This window comes from Anser brachyrhynchus, assembly GCF_964034855.1.
Source record: "Anser brachyrhynchus genome assembly, chromosome: 25".
NCBI lineage: Eukaryota > Metazoa > Chordata > Aves > Anseriformes > Anatidae > Anser > Anser brachyrhynchus.
The window spans coordinates 6,187,499-6,204,331 of NC_137718.1; the positions used below are offsets into that span (position 1 = coordinate 6,187,499).

General features: G+C 52.3%; 1 protein-coding gene across 1 annotated transcript; it reads right to left on the bottom strand.

Moving 5' to 3' along the window:
• Positions 1 to 366: 366 nt before the first annotated feature.
• On the bottom strand, positions 367 to 15,135 carry TMEM45B (transmembrane protein 45B). Its single transcript, XM_080567576.1, has 10 exons — positions 14,934 to 15,135; positions 14,378 to 14,590; positions 13,327 to 13,511; positions 12,287 to 12,432; positions 11,632 to 11,745; positions 2,852 to 3,048; positions 2,369 to 2,581; positions 1,704 to 1,888; positions 1,179 to 1,324; positions 367 to 952 (listed from the first exon to the last, which is right to left on the bottom strand). The coding sequence occupies exons 1-10, from the start codon at positions 15,115 to 15,117 to the stop codon at positions 826 to 828; spliced, it is 1,710 nt and encodes a 569-aa protein (XP_080423702.1). The 5' UTR covers positions 15,118 to 15,135; the 3' UTR covers positions 367 to 825.
• Between the last annotated feature and the right edge of the window lie 1,698 nt (positions 15,136 to 16,833).

A 16,833-nucleotide genomic window follows, 5' to 3' on the forward strand; every position in this document is an offset into this window, starting at 1 on the left:
CGTCCAACCCAGTCCTGCTGAAGCCGTCATCTTGCTCCGAAGGCTTTCTCTCCACACTGAACCCTGCCGGTCAAATGCCCCATCTCCCAGGTACACCAAAATCCCTGGCAAAGAGACTGCTCCACTTACCTCCTTCACCCTCTTAAATTTTAATTGAAAACATGCAGAATTGCAGCTACGTGCCCCTGCAATCAGGCAACCCCCATCCTCTCCACCCTTGCCCCTTTCTCTGGGGACATTGGGCGATATTGCCCCCCACAGCCCGGTCCCTCTGATTTTCATTCACCCCCCAAGCTTGGAAGCCAGACATTGCCTTCCTCATGCTTTCATCCTCAAGGCGTCACAGTAAAGCGATCCATCATCACGGTTTGTTAAAGTACTTTATTGGTGGTCACGTATACGCTGTGCACATTAAGCTTTGTACAAAAACCCCTCCATTAACACCAGAGCAAGCGACAGATGCTGGAACGGACTCACAAGGCAGTTTGCCTCCCAGCAGCGAGGGCCAGGTTCAATAAGAGCCAAATCAGCCACACCAGGCAGACTCCACCAGCAAACCATCCCCGCAGATCGCAGCCTGAGAAAATTAGGCACACCCTCCCCGAGGAGCCTGGTTTGGGTGTGCTGCTGCCAGCGGGATGCCGGCAGCGTGCAGGAGCAGCTCGGTGCCCGCTGCCGCGCTCTGCCTTTGGGGCCCTGCCTCCCGCTTCTGGTGCTCCCCCGTCAAGCGTCGGTGCAGGTCAACAAGGCAAAACTCAAATTCTCATTTCAGTAGCTCTAGACCAGCAGGAAGGAGTTTCCACAAGGGAAACACCCGACTCAGCCTCACTTGTCATCCAAGCCGCTCTCCGGCAGCAGGGCGCCGCTGGAGCCCTTGCTTTTGCGGATGCACATGCCGCAGTCCAGCTCCACGTCGATGTCCCCAAATTTCAGCTGGCAGGACTCGTTGCAGCTGCAGGGAGAGACAGGAACACGGCTCAGGTGCTTACGGGCAGCAGAGCTGTCAGCTCTGCAGCAGCACCTAGCCCTCCCCATCCCTCCCAGCCAAGCCACGGAGCAGCCCATGCTCCCCACGGACACGCGGTTTTCCTAACCCACGACACAGGTGTTGGGGTTCCCAGGGCAGCACGTGGTTTTGGAGGTGCTCTTGGCCCTCTGTGCCCCTCTCACCCACGTACCAGCGAGACGTGGCCGCGTTGGCTGCCAGGACGGCGAGGGCACCCGCGTAGTGCCAGCAGAAGCACATGGTGAGGAACGTGACGTTGCTGCGGTCGGTCTGATCCCAGCCCGGTCCTCCCCACGGTGGGGTCAGCACAAACCCAATCTGGTCACAGACGGAGGAGGCGTTAGGCATCAGTACACATCAGGCTTTAGCACGTCGCTCTTTGCTTTCCCTCCTGTTTTTATCTCTGTATCCAAACTGCTGCAGCTGACCACAGGCTGGAGGCAAAATAATCCCAGTAGCACCCAGGCCACTGCCCTCAGCACCTTCACCTCCCCACTCAGATTGGGACCCAACATTGTGCTCATATCTCCACAACAACAGCTCTGGCACTAACCTGTGTTTCCCCCAGTTTCTTACTAAGATATCCCATCCAGTTTAACCCCATCAGGTGTGCCATAAGGGTCAGGGCAGCACCCCTGTGCTTGCCTTCCTGGGGGCAAAGCCCACTGCTCAGAGGAGATCACTGGGTCCCACTGACCTGCCAGAGCCAGGAGCCCTGCAGAAGGAAGGTGCTGGTCCTGAGGGACTCCAGGATGACGTGGTCTCGGAGGAACACCTCCAGGAGGGCACAGAGGGCTCCAGCAAAGATAGCCATGGCCAGCAGGGAGTGGAGGTGCTGGTCCAGCGCAGCATCGCCGTAGTCACGGAAACAGAAGAGCAAGCCTGCCAAGATTCACACTGCATTAGAAGAGGATGTTGTGGGATTTGTGCATGTTTTTTTAAAAACACATCTGAATATTGCGACTATTCTCCAGGTCTTGCTGTGATCTGCCTGATGGGAAGAGCCACCGGTGTGCTCTGCACATAGAGTGGCCCCTAGAGCCGTGGGCAGCCCTGTGACCCAGCCAGAACTGCCAGGAGCACAGCAACGGGCACCTTCAGCTCGGAAGGGGTTGGGGACCTCAAGGTACCTCAAACACTCTGTGTTGGGTGGGGAAAGCACATTTTTGTGACTCCAGAGAGAGACAGCTGCTTGTCACCAGGAGAAGTGCAAATCCCTGTGCACAACGAGCAGCCAGCCGTGGCTGGGCTCACGTTTGGAGAGGAACGGAGAGCGCACCCTGCACCCTGTCACCAGCCACAGCACAGCTGGGGGACTTTTGGCAGCTGGTGACCCCCCCCCAGACACCCCACATCGTTCACCTTCCATGAAGAGAGCCACAGACAGCAAGAGCCGATCCAAGCCAAGCGGCAGCTTCAGTGGCGAGTGCGAGACGACGTCCACGATGCCAGAGAGGAGGAAGAAGAGGTACATGGTGGTGTAGTGCCAGTGGGTGAGGTCTGTCCAGCTGTGTGTCTTGGGGCTGTACAGCGTCATGTGGGGACCGGAGGGAACAAACTGCTCCACCAGTATCCCTAGGCAGAGAGCGGAAAGGTCACGCTTTTCCTTTTACATGGAGGAAAATACAAGCTTGGAAATGTTTTCTTGAGATGGGGAATTCATAACAATATCTGCCCAGCATTATCCATAGGAATGCTAGCAGGGTCCCACCACAGTGCGTGCCACCAGCTTGTCCCCAAGCTCTCCCGCAGCAGCATCCCATCCCAACCAGCCCGGTCTCATGGGGGAGAGTGATTGCAGTGTGGTCCTGCTGCCTTGCAGGGCAGAGACTCTTCATCCCTTACCTGCCAGAGCAAAGAAAGCTTTGACTGTCCCTTCAAAGACTTCTGCGCGCTGGACTCCATAGCTTGGCTGGTTCTCGGCATTCACTTGCCGTCTGAGGTACTTCAGGGGGTATCGCACAGACCACCAGAGACCAAAAACGAGGAAGAAGGTGCCCCGGAGGGCACTGCCGAGGAAACTCGATGTCATCGGGCTCACTCACAGGGCCTGCAAGGACAAACAGTGCCTGGGGAGAAATTCAAATTATCCCCAAGAGAGGTTGGGCTGCTCGTTTGCTTGGCTTCCCTGGGGAGCTGCACCCAACCGAGCCGCTGCACCATTGGGTGCAAACAGGGAATGCCAGAGACGTGAAGTCACCAGGGAGAAGCTGCCACCGTGCACCACTGTATATGTATATATGTATATATGTATATATGTATGGGGTTGTATGCATACAAGAATCAGGACTTCGTTGTGCCAAAGAAAAATGCATTAGCACCCAAGAAAACACAGCAGCTTTTAGAAGAGGCACCGTAACGAAGTTTTTTGCTAATAAAAAACAACAGCACAATTACTTCCTTGGAACACGAGCTCCCTCCAAACCAGATAAATACCAGGGCGTGAATCCAGCCGGCACCTTCAGCAGCTCCAGCCAGCCGCGGCTCTGCTGGGCCCCGCAGCAGAAGGCAAGGCCAGCACCAGCACCGCTCCCCAAAGGAGCCTCGTGCAGCTTCCCCGCAACACCCATGTTGCACGTGAGCAGTGACGGGACATCAGGGAAAGGCATTGCATCTCCAGAAGGAATTGCTCAGACACCGAGGGCACGCCACCGCACCAACACCACCGGGCACCGAGTAGCAGCAAGGAAGGCAAGGAGAAACTTGAAGAAAGAGCAGCAAGCACAGAAGGAATAAGGAGTTATCTGAGGGTTTCCAGCTGTTATCGGGGCACGTTGATGTTACCTTGGGATGGTCTTGTCTCCTCCAGCAAGACCTCTCTCCTTGCTCTCTGTATACATCTATCGCTCGAGGAGGTCTCGCTCCTTCCCTCCTCTCGGGCTCTCTGCTCCTTCCCTACCACTCGCACTTGTGCGGAAGCGAGCATTACTCACCCGCGGAAGAGCTACCACACCGCCTTGCATCAGGAGGGCCTTGCATCACAAATCACATCCTCGTGTTTATAAATACCAAAGGAAATTGCAGAGGCTGGATGAACAACTCCAGCACGTTCTCCGAGTCCTCCCACACGAGAAAGTAATTAGGCGCTGCGAAATTAGGGTAGGATGTGGCAGGGCAAGAGCCTGAGGTGAGGGAGAGCTCTGCGAGGTGTCCCCGGCCAGGTTTTGGCTGCAGTACTGGAGTCAGTCGAACTGGCTCAGTGTGGGCAAGGGCAGGATTTGGATTTCCAGGCTGTGTCACCCATCGCATCTCCAGGACACGGGCGATGCGGGGAAGGCTCGCAGCTCTTCACGCCGTGCTAAGGTTTCCTCTCAGGAGGGAAGTTACTCAACTGATGAGATCGGCCCCGTCCCAGCAGCTGGTTCAGGAGCTGGTGGTGGCTTTTTGTTGTGTTTTGGGTGCCTACGGGAGGGTGAAGTGGATCATGCCCCAGGAGGGCCCATGTCTTTGCTGATTACAGTCTGGACACCCAGGCCAGGGCACATATCTTCCTAGCACCTGCACCCACTTGCTGAAGTGACTAAGAACAAACGCTCTTAAATCACATTTAAGCAGCGTGTAATTGCACGATCTATAACCAGATTTGACCATTGCCCCGCAGGGACTGTAACTGCAAGGACAACAACCTGAAGCTGGAGTCAGGAACATACCCCGATCAAGATACATAGCTGGAACATTAATTTTACATGCTTAATTGGAGGAGAGGAGCAGGAGAGCAGAAATATCCCAGCGCCCAAGCATCAGAAATGACAACCAACACGTCCCACCTGCAGCTCTGAGCCACACCAGTGTCCAGATTCAACCCAGAGATTTATCCCCCCACATCCACAGGGCACCCACCCCTCATCTCAATTAGCAGCAGCCCCAAAACCACTGTTTCAAAGCTGACCCTAGGTTCTTCTGCCCTGACCATCCCTCTCCCCAGAGCAATAGCCTCACTCTTCTCCTTTATGGACAGTTGGCTTTGCAGCCTCCCAGTTCCGCAAGGCTTCAGGCAGTTCTCACGTGTCCCCTTTGGTTCTTTCCACCAGGACACAGCTCTCCAGCAGCCACCGCAGAGACTGCAGACCTGTATGTACTTAGCTCCTTGTGGTGCAGAGCACATTTTTCTGCCTCTCTCATGCCTAAAGCATGTTCTGGTGCATCTTTCTTTCAGCAGAGATGCCCCAAGCCCACCGTCTGGTCAAGCAGACATTTGGCTGTAGCCCTCTCAAAAAGCAAACCCAAAAGCTTATTTTAAGAAACAGCCACTATTTTGCAGAGAAACCAGACACGTTTCCAAGCAACAAACCACTTGCACAGCTCCCATACTCAAGGCATAGCAAAACGCCCCCCCGTCCCCACAACCATCCCACCGAGGCCAAACCCAGCCCACCTCGCCCACCAGCTCCCCCAGCACCCCAGGCCAGGCTCACACACACGCTGGTTGAGCTCCAGGCGAGTCGCAGCCCCTGAATGCGGTGCTGGCTGAGAGAGAGGCACTCGGGTTATTTATTTTTCCTGCAAGCTACTATGTCTGTCAGAGGACGTGAAATGCGGCTGCAGTCAGAAGTTATTACCTGAGCTGCCCTTCTCCCCCCGCAGCTCCCAGCCCGCGATGCTTTTGCTCTAGCAGCCGTGCGGGAGCTGCCTTCCCTCCTTACAGCACAGCACGTTTGGGCAGGACAGCGTTTCTGCCTGATTTCCAGGCTCTCCCCCAGAGCCATCACAGCTCCAGCACACGTCCAGCCAAATGGCACCTCTGATGATTTCGGTCCCACACGGGGGATTGTTCCCGCTGATGCAGGGACATCGCTGCTGCAGGGAGGATGCAGTCCACAAGGATACAGGAGTATCTGCGGGTGAAAAGATCAGCCCAGCAGGGAAAAGCAGCAGCCCAGGACAACCAGCCTAGCCAGGGACATTTGGAGAGTCTTGTCCTAAATATACCTGTTTGTGGATCCTCCTCCACCTCCGCTAGGCACACCTCTCCTGTGCCAGCAGCCCTCGCCCAGCAGCAGAGGCACCCAGCCTGTCCCCTCTCCTGCAAATCCTCCACCATGGCACAGCTCCAAAAGCTGATGACCCCCAGAAGTGCTAAAGCCACAGAAACTCTGACGCCGCCTTGACTGCCGGGAGACATCAGTGGCTGCCATCACGTAAAACCTCTTCTTGAAGAAGTGGGCTCAGGAAGCCACATCCATCCCACGCACAGCTCAGCCGCCCATTTCTCTTTATGGGGAAAGAGAGCAGTTTACCTGTGACTTCTGCCTGTCCTTCTCCCTCGCCAGATGCGGGCAGCAAGGAGCGGTTATTACTCAGAAGTGGCAGATAAAGGGAGAAGCGGCGGGGAGGTGGCCCTCAGACAGGATGTTTAGAGGCGAGCATCCTGCAGGACAGCTCAAAGCGCGCTGAGTCAACCGGCTTTCACAACCGGAGGCACCTCGGCCTGCTATTAACAAGAATTCTCCTGGAGTTTGCCACAAAATCAGGAAGAGCAGCCAATTTCTGTTCCCATGGCAACCACATATATTCAGTTATCATGTTATTTTTTGGATGGCTGGGGAAAGAGCCAAGGAAAGACAAGGATGCAGCATCGCCCAACAGCGCCAGGCTCTGCTGGAAGGGCTCCGAGGCCCCAGAACTGGACTCAGTAACCCCTTTATGGGGTCTGGCCTTATGTAAGGTGTCTGTAGGCAGGAGTTTGGGCTCAGGGGCTCCCAAACCAGAGCTGAGCCCTTGCAAGCTCAATATCCATCTCTTCAATCTCCAGAGGAGGAGGAGAAGGATGGACCCTTTCCCCAAAAAGAAGGGTTGGCAGGACACAGCAGCCGGGTTTTACTCCTTTTTTCCCCTATTTGACACAACACTGCCCAACACCAAGCAGTTGCAGCCACAAACTATTACTGACCTGCAAAGCATGCCTCAAATTCCTGCATGCCCAGCCTTAGCACCTCACCAGCCGCACAGATGAGCAATGCAGGTGCCTGGAGGCGAACGCTCCCCCCACTGTCCCCAGCTCCCCTCCAAGCACTGGGTTTATGGTGCAGGAGCAGCGCTGCTCAAGGAGCAGACCTGGGCATCTACAGCCACTCACTGCATTTGCAATCTGGTAATTCTCTGGGTTGCAAACATTTACGTAACTCCCTGTGAACCCAAAAACCTCCCCAGCGGGGTGCAGGACAAGCTGTGCCCAACGCTCAGCCCTGCAAGATCCGTGCACGTGAGCCAGTGCCGTGAGGAAGCCCCGAGGCTGGACGAGCAGGAGGCAAACCAGCCTACCCCGAGGTGATGGGCTGTTCTCCAGCACAGCCAGAAAGTCCACCGAGCCATAGCCAGGAGCTTGTTTACTCGCGTTATCTCCCTATCAGCGGCAGCAAGCAGGAGGAAGGAAGAAAAGCAGGCAGCTGCTGGCGTGCTGCCGTGCTGCACCGCTGCCACCGGCCCTTCTTGCACGCCGCTCTGGGGCTTGCTCACCTCCAACAGGAGGCACCTCCGTACTCGCAGGATGGAGAAATGCAAACAGGGGCAGGGCAGGGGACACTGCACTCATCTGCAGGTGCTGCTTGTCCTGCAAACCCGTGGTGGGAGCCAAGCACATGTGGAAGGGGATCCCTAATTTCCAGGGAAGCCTGCAGCAGCAGAGGGGCTGCCAAAGCACGAGCACCAAGCCAAGCTTTCAGGAGCTTGCAGGGTCCACTAAGACTGAGTACTAAGAGAAATGCAGCCATTTTCCCTAAGCCCCCATAGCAGCCCTCCCTATGGATCCACCCAAAAATAATACAGCAATGTGAGCTTACCTGGAGCGTGCAGGTTAGTGGAGGAGCGCAGCAGCACGGTTTGTGTCTGTGTTTTTCCTCCTGCTAACAGCCAGCTCCACAAAGCAGCATCCCAAAAAGCAGCTGAGCTCAAAGCCGGTCACCAAACAGGAACAAAGCCCCCCAGGACTGCAGGAGAACACGAGCTGGGAGCCAGCAGCTGGGGGAAGAGGGGAAAAAACGAGGCCCAGCTGCACCGTGCCTGCCCCTTGCCATGGAGGTTAAAGAGCCAGCCAGGAGCAAAACCAGCAGAGAAAGGTTTTTGTGAAAGGGTAATTCAAAATAAAGTACCTGCCAGTCTGTTCGCAAGGCAGACTTTGGGAAACGCTGGCAGTGCACGAAATGCTTGGGGAAAAGGGATTTCCAGCCTTTTAAGGCATCCCCACAACAAAAAGCGAGGATGAGGCTGTGAGAAGTGCTTGGGAACAGGGGACAAAATGCTGGCAGCCCCCCCCAGATCACAGAAGGGGTCAGCCGCACACCATGGGTGCTATCACAGCTATCACAGCTAGCATGAACGGATGCACGCCAATGAACTGTGCTGAGCTGCAAACCGCTGGGGCAGGGGGAACATTATGGGATAGTCCCAGCAACCGTACAGCTGCCCTGATGTTCCCAAGCTCAACACCAAGCTGAATTTGACTTCATTTTTTATTTTATTTTTTTTCTTGGCTGTAACTGCAACATCCTCTCCCTGAAGGTTCATCATCGGCCTCGGTGCTAATGAAAAAATGTGATAATGTTTGCCTACTTCCTGGGGGTGGTGGGAGGCACAATCTAATTAAAGGTTTGCCAGCAGCTCAGGCTCTGCAGATGGATGGTTGTTAGGGAATTGCAAAGTATTATTATTATTATGACGAATGCTAAGACAGGCTTTCATAAACAGGCAACAGGGGAGGTGAAGCAGGTGGTAAAAGCATAGGCAGGGCTTGTTCTGCTTCCTACGCTATCATTCCGGCCTTACATAAACGTGGCCATGAAGGGTGGCAGCGGTAGATCCTATCTCTGGTCAGAACCATGAAATGAGCAGCTCGTGGACGGGCTGTGCTGGGGATCTCAGTGCTGAGAAACTGAAGAATGAGAAAGGCTGAAGAAACGGGACTGGGTATCACTTTGGGACAACCAGCAGCACCTTCCTGCCTTGAACAGGCAGGTTCCTTATTTCTGCAACACCAGCAGCGCCCCGCACTGACCGACACCGTCCACCAGCACCAGGCTGCGGTGACATAGGGCAAAAACCAAACCACCCCAAACATCTCCCAGGGCATTACAGCCCTTTTAACGCCAGATATGGCTACAAACATAGCCCGGGTCCATGCCAGCTGCATGGCCATTCAGTCCAGCCTGCCCAGTACAAAGTTTCAAGATGCTAGCTGGTAATTCAATTTATATAGTGAAAAACGTGCTGGTTGGTAGTAAAGCTGTGTTAAAAGTAGTGCTCCATTTAGGACTGTCCTGGTATGTCTGTCATGTAAGAAATAAATGTGAGGATGGCTTTTGGTTGCACTTCACGATATAATAAGCCATCTCTGGACCACTTACTGTGCCCTGGGCACCCAGCAGCCGTCATGCCCTTCTTTGGGTACCGAAGCTATTTACAAACATGTTTTTTAGCCAAAACACAAATTGTTAATTCTCACCCAAAAACAAGTTCCTCAAAAAGCAACCACCACCTGTATTTTCTTCTAACTTAATCACAGGCTGTATCTCTCCTCCTTTGCTGACCTTCATACCTTGGAAAAGAATGTGCTCCAGAGAAGGAAAACAAATTAGCAAGCACTATACTGACAGTCCTAGGGTGTTTGTAGGACCAGGAGTTAATGAGGCAGACAGAAGCTATTCCAGACTCTCGGTGCTACAGAGGGGAAAAGTGTTTTGTGGCCACATGGTGACAAGGGGACAAGAAAATGCTGGAGGAGCTCTCAGAGGGAAAGGAGACTGCAACTTGATTAAGAGCAACAAACAGAGCTGTGAAGAATTCAATAAACCCTTTCCCACCTTCATGCTCAAAAGCAACGAGTGCTTTGGAAAAAAAAAAACGAGGTCAGCTTTCAGCTGCATCCTCTCTGATGGAAATAACCTCCAGCTTTTGGGGACGGCAAGGAGGAGAGTGCCTGCAAGGTGAGGGTGACCTCGGCCAGCCTGGAGCAGCTTGGCACGCCCAGCACCAGCTCTGCCACCTGGTGCTGCCCTCATGTGGCTATTTAATGGGAAGAATGATTTTTTTTTGTCTTTTTTTTTTTTTAAAGAAAATAATTCAGAGCACCACACTTTTTTTTTGCTGTTCAGTTAAGGTTGTTTTCTGTCCTGGAGCACTCTAGGTGCTCAGTTTGTCATGCTGCAAATGAGGCTTCCTCTGTGCACTAGGAGTCAGCAGCTGCAAAATGCTCTCCCCGGGTCACGTCTCATCAGAGCAGCAAGAGGAATTGCCACAGTTTAGAAAAAAAAAATATTCCAATCACCTCTTAGCAGAATAAGTATCTGCGAAATGCTTGTTGTCTTCACCAGTTACAATTCATGAGACTTAATGGCATGGTGTTTATCAGATGGATTTACAGTGGCGGATTACTCTGCCGCCTAATTCCCTTTGCACTGACCCTATTGGCACTTCCCGATATCCAATGCTGCAAAATAAACCTGCTCCAAAGTGGTGGAAACGCAGGGGAGCTGGCATTCCAGGAAAGCTAGTCTTTACAGCCCTGCTATAAAGCAATAAAAGCCTGACTGCAGCCCCCTTTGTCTGCAGCACCCTCTGTGCACAAGAGGAAAGGGGCTGGGACCTGCGGGCAGAGGGGCAGCTGCTTTTTGGATCAGCCACGTGCAGGAGCACAAACCCTGCTGCCATCCCCCCGACACTGAGAAGGCTTCAGTGCAGAGCATCCTCCTGGCCCGAGGGTTTGAGACCCGAACAGCTGTAACTCAGCTTGTGCTGGTGTTTATTTTATATATATTTCTTAATCTCTATACTCACTACTGGCACATCTTCCTCTTATCTAGGAAGTGATGTTTTTGCAAGTAATTATCTGGCAAAGGCAGGCTGAAAATGAAAAGTGTGCCTGTTTCATCTCACTTTCCCAGCCGAGGGGGTTTTGTTCAGTGGAAAAGTGGGACGTCTCATGAATCCTGGCTGCTCAGCCATGTGTCTTGCAGGCCTCCAGGCTTTGCAGGTCTGAGAAGTGGATTTGTCTAAGCCATTATTGCACACTCTATAATTTATAAGACTTAAACTTAAGGATATCAGCTCAACGAGGGTTTTTAATTCACATTTATTCACTCTTTAAGACTTTAAGTGAATATAAAACTATTTAAAACATGTCTTTAGTTCAAAGCTTTGGTAATAAAATTTGTATTGTGTTCAATCAAGCTGCGATGTTGCAAATTTGACATAATTCCACATCCGGCACTCCTTTGCTCTTCCTTCTTGGGATGACGTTTTGGTGCCGAGGTGATGGAAGACCTGACCCCAGCCTGGACCTTCCCTGCCTTCAGTCGCAGCAGGTCAGGCCAGCAGGGGCTTGGAAGAGTCACCCGGCAAAAGGGTGCCATCCTTCGCTATGGAGACACACATGGGAACCCACAGGACAAAACGATCTCATAATGCTGAATTTCTGCACTTCATTTTGTAGCTAAAAGTCACTGTGGACAGTGATGGTGATATTTGGGTACAGGCTGGGACAGCTACCACCCATGCACACAACGGGCTTCCCAAGAGCAGAATGGTGGCACCTCTCCACTCTCTCCAAACATAAATATTTCATTAGATTTTTTTTTTTCTTCTGAAAAACTGATTCTTCACATATTAGGAGAAGGAGACTGCACCATCCTCACTCTTCATCTGATCCGTTTAAGAAAGCAGCCTGGGAGCTCGTGTCACACTTTTGCTTCCGTACTCCGAGACCGATGTAGGGCTCGCCGCTGCCTCTCCTGCACCTCTGGATGCAGCTGGAACACACGAGCGAGAAATCACCATTAGCCACACTCCCAAAGTGCTCAGGGAAGCAAAGTGCACTTGTAAGAGCACACAGAGGGAGAGAAACTGTTGTAGAGGTCCTAAAAGCTGGTTTTCTTTTCTGCACCACTAATAACTTAATGAGTGTCAAATGCTTGGAAATCCTTGCAAGGGAAAGGACAAAGATGGGCCAAGTGTCGGGCATGCTGGTAATGATTTGTTTTCTCTATTGAATTAAAAGCTGTCTTTCAGCTGTCAGTGCAGAGCAGAAGCAGCGCATGGCTCGCAGGAGCAGCTCGGGGGCTCGCTTATTTGCCTTCTCCGTCTTTAATGCCCGTGCCTCTTCCTGCCCCTATTTTGCATTCTGTGCACTCATCAAACAAAACACACGCTTGTCGCCTGCTCTAAAGCTTGCGGGAGCCACAGGGTGCTTATTCACCTGTGACTTTGTACTCCAGGACAGGCTGCTCATTGCACATCCCTCTCCTGACGTCCCCATCCCCGCTCCTGCCCAGCCCCGAGCCCCAGCCGTACCAGTACGCGACAGTGTAGTTTATGGCCAGGATGACCACAGCGGCTGCCCAGTGCCAGAAGAAGCACATGGTGAGGAACATGATGTTGTCGTGGTCGCTCTCATCCCACATGGGACCTCCCCACGGCTGGAACAGCACGACCCCGATCTGGGTGGAGGAAGCAGTTCATTAACATGGGGAAAAACTGATGTCCTGAGGCTCTGCACCATATTTCTGCCCGTCCTTGAAGCCCAGCCTGGTTATGAGATTGGTGCATGACCCCAGGCTGGTCTGAAAATAGGGTTATGGCTTTTAACCTCACGGAGATGCTCTGGAGGCAAACTGGGCTTGAGAAGATTCTGCAGTTTTGTAGCCACGCCAAGCAAGCCTGCACCTTCAGCTTCCCTTCTTCTGCACAAAATCTGAATACGTTTGTCCATCTGCATCACAGACTCCTAGCCACCCTTTAAAAACTCCAATTTTAGTGTTTTACAAGCTCAGCACAGTTTTTTAACCTCTGGATGAAAGGTGGTTTGAGTCAGTGAAGCAGTCCTGGGAATGAGCCAGAGGAGGAGAGCTCACACTTATTTTGGCAATTTAGTTCTGGGAGTGGTTATCTCTACCTGATTTCTTTGCTTCTCCAGCTCCTACCAAGGCAATCAGGTGGCCTAATTTTTACTCAGCCGTTTGATTGCTCGGTGAGGATTGCGTCTTTCCACTAAAACAGAGGGAGCGCTGCCGGGTGCATTAGACACATTAAGCAATTAGTACTTGGTTGTTAGGTACTGCAAAATGTTGCTTGCTGACTGTGAGCACTTGCCTCTTCCCTTTCCCCCAGAGAAGCAATAAGCCGAGACAAACAGCTATTTCAGCTGGAGCAGCCATCAGAGATGACCTGCGCTGAGTAAATTCTCATTCTGGGTTATGATCTATTTATGAAGTGAGCCTTGCAAAATTATTCTTCAGAGACACGTGGTTGATACATGATGTACAGCTGCTTTTCCTCTCTGCCACTGCTCTCCTACCTCGGTGCTCGGCTCCGCGAGAGAAGCCAGAACTGACCTGCCAGAACCACGTTCCCTGGATGATGGTGACACCAGCTCTGAACATCTCCAGGACAATGTTGTCACAGAGGAAGACCTCCAGCATGGTGCTGCAGGCCCCTGAAAATATGGCGATGAGCAGGAGGGAATGGATATGCTGATCCAGCATGGGGCGGTGAAAGACGTGGTAATAGAAGAGACAACCTGCCAAAATACGTATCCCACTTAGAGCAGCATTTAGCACAATGGCCGAGACCACAGAGCCCTGGTAGAGTAAATCTTGTCCCACCTAGATTTCAGTGAGCTTTAGCAGATGGGAAATGTGAGCAATTAGTAAGCTTGAAGGATGAGGAAGTGAAATCATTTCTTAATGTCACATGGAAATGAGTGGCAGGCCACAGACAGCACCCAGGCCCCCTCCAAGATCTATTTCCTTTTCTTACATGCCAAACTTTACCCGTTGAACCGTCTGTGCTGCTACTTCAAAGACCACTGGGAGAAGGGAAAAGAAAATATCAGGAGACATGCCTTGGTTAAGGGGTTTTCAATAAAAGCAAGGACTTCATTTCCTAGTGTCTTCTTCCTGCCCTGTGTGAGCCAAGAGGTCTGAAATCCTGGCTCACAACTTGCAAGACAGTCTGAAGATAAAATGATATTCATGATGTGCTGAAGCCAGAATAAGTCACTTGAATTTGCCACGTGCAGCGCAAGCAGATGAGAATGACGATGCCTGCAGCACAATTAATGGCTCTCGGGGGAACGCAGGGCACACAAACAGCTCCGTGGATGTCAGATAGATGCTGCATCCACCAGCCATTCATCATAACAAGGGAACTCAGCCTTCTGCTTTGTACTGCTTTCACCCCAGAAACCCCAAAACAGGCAAAGCCAGGACCTATTGATGCCTGTGTTTCCCATCCTGCTACAGACAATCCTTTGATAACATATCAGACCTAAAATGTGTCCTGCCTGGGGGTGTCCAGAGCAATATCTCAGTCTGGGAAATTTTGGTCCCACTCTGACTCACCCTCCAAGACCCGTCCCCAAATTCAGTGCCACCTGCTACCGACCTTCGACGAACACAGCCACGGAGAGCATGAGGCGGTCCAGACCCCGCGGCACCACGTGGAAGAGGTAGGTGAGGACGTCCACCGCCCCGGAGAGTCCGTAGAAGAGGTACATGGTGGTGTGCTGCCAGTTCATCAGCTTCACCCAGTCGCGTTTCTCCCCGCTGTAGAGGTACATGTGTGGACCGTCCGGGACAAACTGCTCTGCCAGCATCCCTGCTCAGACACGCAAGATCACACCACTGTGTTTCTGATGATTGATGCCACACATTGCTGCGGGGGCTTTCTGAAAGCAAGAGCTGAAGATTTGGGGGTAGGGAGAAAGGACTGGATATAAAAGTCAGGACTGCCTGGATTAATGGTAGCTCGTCCTTGGGAAGCAGTGTGAGATTGTTTTTTTTTTTTTTGCATCAAACTCTGTTAGAGACCAAGACCAGATGAGCATTAAGGAGATGCATCTTTCCACATCTGGGCCAGTCTCTCTGGAGTAAGGGCTCCAGCATAGCCATCACTACAGGCTGGCAAGCTACCAGCACAGCTACTCTGATATAACCCTTACCTATTAGAGCAAAGACGATTTTGACTGCTCCTTCGATGGCATCCACACGCTGGAAGCAGTAATTCCTTTGGGACTTCTTGCTTGCCTTCTGGCTGAGATGCCTCAGTGGGTATTTCACAGACCACCAGAGCCCAAAGAGCAGGAAGAAACTCCCTGGAAGCGCATGACCCTTGAAGTTTGCCATCCTGAAAACGTCCTCCAACTAAAAGGCAAAGAAAAACAATGTCATTACACAAATCGTACCAATATTTGATGTAACACTATGGAACAAAATGGAGGATTTTTACCCTTTGCCTTTTGGAGAGGACTGGAAGAGCCAGAGCCCAGACTCGTTTAGCAGAGCCCTGTGTCTGCTGTAATCTGGCATCCCAGCAGCCTGAATCTTGCAGCCCCCGGAGAGCCCAAAGTGGGCTTCATCCCGCCCAGCAGCAGCTCCTGCTCTTCCTAACCCTCAGAGGGTTTGAGCAAGAGCATCATCCCCTGCAGACCTGGACAGGGTCAGGTTTGTGGGACCAGGCAGGAGAGATAACACATGGGGAAAGCTGTAGCTGGGGGCAAGGGAACCACCAGTGGGATTGTTCAGCTCCTACAGAACTTGAACAGCCACAGGACCAGTGTGCTCTAAGGAAAAGCGTTTAAAATTCCTGCAATTGTTTCAGCCCAAATGCATTTATTTCATGAAGCCAAAGGATTTTGTTAAAAACAACTTCAGAAATGCTCCCGGACAACAAACAACTTTCTCTCTGCGTCACTGCTTCCTCCTAGAGCGTCGCCAAACCGGGTTTTGCAGTGGGGATCCCACCCAAGCTGCTCAGCACCTTTGCTCGAGCCTCTGCACCCGTTGGTGCTGGCACACATGTGCAGGGGTTGCAGGAGAGCTGGGGGATCCGTCTCCTAGGAGAATTGCAGCAATTAAAACTCAGCCAGCTCCTGTTTACCATTTGCTGCTTTGCTTAATTAGGTGCAGAAACGATTAGCTCTTTGATGTGGGCTCGAGCATATGTTCAGGGTCCTGCCTTGGCGCGCCTATAGGTCGGTTGCGTCGGGCTGGTCAATTAGGAGTTTTTAATTGATAGCAAAGGCTGTGCTGGCGGTGCTGAGCAGCTCCTCCTCTGCTCGGTAGTGCTCCCACCCGTGCTGAGCCGCAGGAACACCAGCTTGCTCATGGCACAGATGCAATCCATCGGAACAGCAAAGGGCTGCGCACTTTGGTGCTGAACCTGCCCATACACCCACCACCTTGGTTTGCTTCCCCCAGCTGCATTTGGGCTTCAGTCCCCACCTGTCGGTATGACAAAGCAAAACACACCCTTCTCCTGCTGTTTCCTGCTGTAAAGGACAATTTGGGGATGAGGTTGAAAACAGCTTGCTGCTGTTGGCCTTTGAGAGGTGCAAGTTGTTGCTTAGGCTTTATCAACCCCTATTTTGGGGTCAGTTTGTCCTGAAGACACTGTGTCGCTCCGTTGAGCCCAAGCCGCTGGGTCCTGGCCATGTGCAGATAGCATCTCCTGCAGGCAGCTGTCCTGGGGCAGGAAAATCCGCCAGGCTGGGTCAGACCTGCTGCTGCCAGGTGAGAGCTGCTTTAACCAAAGCAGCTGATGCACCACCTCGAGGCAAGCAAACGTCGCCTTCTGGCACAAACACCACCCCAGTGCATGCAGCTGCCTGCACAACCATGACTGCACCTTGTGCCGAGCTGGTGCCACGGTCCTGCCTTCACCAAATGCCTATAACCTTTTCCTGCAAAAAAAAATGAGTAGGGGACTTAATGCTTGGGTGGAAATACTGTGCACGAAAACATGATTCCCTACTGCATTTGAGAACAGCTTTGCAGGCAGCTTTTCAGAGCACTGCAAGGCTTTGCCTTATTTCATGACTTAAAAGCAAGGATTTATTGACA